Source organism: Myotis lucifugus, unplaced genomic scaffold (assembly GCF_000147115.1).
Source record: "Myotis lucifugus unplaced genomic scaffold, Myoluc2.0 scaffold_190, whole genome shotgun sequence".
In the NCBI taxonomy this organism is placed as follows: domain Eukaryota; kingdom Metazoa; phylum Chordata; class Mammalia; order Chiroptera; family Vespertilionidae; genus Myotis; species Myotis lucifugus.
In genome coordinates this window covers 2,140,180-2,142,612 of record NW_005871238.1, presented here as the reverse complement: position 1 = coordinate 2,142,612, position 2,433 = coordinate 2,140,180, and the positions used below count along the sequence as shown (strand labels likewise).

Below are 2,433 nucleotides of genomic sequence, written 5' to 3'. Positions count from 1 at the left end.
CAAGAAGACAGGGCGCTTACAAGCATCAAATCCTGCCTCCCAGCAAGGTACAAGGGACAGGATTATAAAGGGGAAGGGGCTTGGGGGAGACATGCAGGCCTGGGGGTCCACAGATGTCAGCTATTGTAGTCATCAGGTGATGAGATGATGCTTTTATACCTAGTGGGTTGGCCTGACTATGGTTGTCGGTTCTGCTTGCTGCATTCACAGCTGAGTCACCTCTTCAATTGCTTTACACAGGCCTTGGTCTCAGATGTAAAGAAGAGAAACCTATGGGACTTCCTGTTTCTCAAGGCCGCACCCATACAGCTAGAGTGAACGGAAGTTGAGCACTGAAGACCTTCCTGGCTGCAGCGTTCAGGAAGCTCTGGAGAGAAGATGTACTCCGAAGGGTTGAAGCGGTGTCTGGCTCTACAGCTTCTACTGCCTTATTGCTTCTTGGAGACCAGCATCCAAGGTATTTTCCATAGATTGTCTGCCTATAATTGTGCGCTGGTTGGATGGAAAAGAGGACATGGGATGTGGCTCAACCTGAGTTCCATCTCTTTTCCCCAGAGGGGACATGGCAAAAATAGGACCATAAGAAAGTAGGTCCCTCTTAGTCCCATGGTTTGCGGCCTGTGAGGTAGTTTTCAAATTTTGAATAAAAGGAAGTGTTGGCAGCAGTGGGAGGGAACAAGCTGGTGTTAGATAGGTGGGGTCAGACCGGACCTGCACGGTGTTCAGCGACCTCGGTACTTGAGTTCTGGCTAGGAAAGGATTCAGAGCCAAGACTCAAATTATAAGAGAACATTTATTTAGAAAATCACAGAGGTAGGAAAAAGAATTTGTAGAAGAAATGGGCTTAGGAAACATGTTAAAGAGGTAAATGAAGAGATGAAGGGCCCTCGGAGCTTGGGAATCAGGAAAGTAATGCCTGGGAGGAGGAGAGAGGGAACAGAAAGGTGAGGGTGTGCTTGGAGGAGAGGGTACTGGGTTCTCTATCCTAAGGGTTTTAAGGGTGGAGATTTTAGGGGAGGTTCCAGGGGAAGATTTCTTTCCCCTCCCCATTTATTTATTTATTTATTTATTATTGTTCAGATTATTACAGATGTCCCTCTTTCCTGACCCCATAGCTCCCCTCCACCCGGTTCCCACCCCACCCCAGGCCCTCACCACCCCACTGTCTGAGTCCATAGATACTGCATACATGCATATAAGATCTTTGTCCAATCTCTTCCTGCATCCCCCCACATCCCCTTCCCCGAATTGTCAGTCGGCTCCATTTCCATGCCCCTGATTCTATTACATTCACCAGTTTATTTGGTTTAGATTTTTTATTCATTTGATTTTTAGATTCACTTGTTGATAGATATGTATTTGTTGTCACTTTGTTGTTCATAATTTTTTATCTTTACCTTTTTCTTCTTCTTCCTCTTCTTAAAGAATACCTTTCAGAATTTCATATAATACTGGTTTGGTTATGATGAACTCCTTTAGCTTTTTCTTGTCTGTGAAGCTCTTTATCTGACCTTCAATTCTAAATGATAGCTCTGCTGGATAGAGTAATCTTAGTTGTAGGTTCTTGGTATTCATCACTTTGAATATTTCTTGCCATTCCCTTCTGGCCTGCATAGTTTCTGTTGAGAAATCAGCTGACAGTTGTATGAGTACTCCATTGTAGGTAATTGTTTTTCTCTTGCTGCTTTTAAGAGTCTCTCTTTGTCTTTTGCTCTTGACATTTTAATTATGATGTGTCTTGGTGTGGTCCTCTTTGGATTCCTCTTGTTTGGGGTTCACTGCGCTTCCTGGACTTGTAAGTCTATTTCTTTCACCAGGTAGGAGAAGTTTTCTGTCATTATTTTTTCAAATAGGTTTTCAATATCGTGCACTCTCTCTTCTTCTGGCACCCCTATAATTTGGATGTTGGTTCGCTTGAAGTTGTCCCACAGGCTCCTTACACTATCTTCATATTTTTGGATTCTTTTTTCTTTTCCAGTTGGGTGTTTTTTGTTTCCTCGTATTTCAAATCTTTGACTTGATTTTTGGGATCCTCTAGTCTACTGTTGAATCTCTGTATATTATTCTTTATTTCAGTGAGTGTATGCTTAATTTCTGACTGGTCCTTTTCCACTTTTTTGGCATTCTTGCTAAGATCCTTGAAGGTCTCACTAAGTTCCTTAGAGGTTTCTAGAACATTCTTGAGTAACCTTATACCTGTGGTTTTAAACTCTGTATCCAGTAGTTTGCTTTCTTCCATTTCTTTCATTTGTGACATGTTTCTTTGTCTCCGCATTTTGGCTGCTTCCCTATGCTTGTTTCTATGTATTGGATAGCTGCTAAGTCTCCTTGAGTTGATAGAGTGGCTTGTGTAGTAGGTGTCCTATAGGCCCAGTGGCTCAGCCTCCCCAATCACCTGAGATGGACACTCTTGGGCACCCCTTTGTAGGCTGG

The 2,433-nt window shown here is 43.0% G+C and overlaps 1 protein-coding gene across 1 annotated transcript in view; it reads left to right on the top strand.

The window, feature by feature from the left end:
- The first annotated feature begins 263 nt into the window (after positions 1 to 263).
- Positions 264 to 2,433, top strand: part of CD48 (CD48 molecule) — a 22,741-nt gene continuing 20,571 nt past the window's right edge. Inside the window, exon 1 of the mRNA XM_006096912.3 lies at positions 264 to 457. Within this exon, the coding sequence (XP_006096974.1) occupies positions 379 to 457 (79 nt within the window). The 5' untranslated portion in view covers positions 264 to 378. The remainder of the gene's footprint in view (positions 458 to 2,433) is intronic.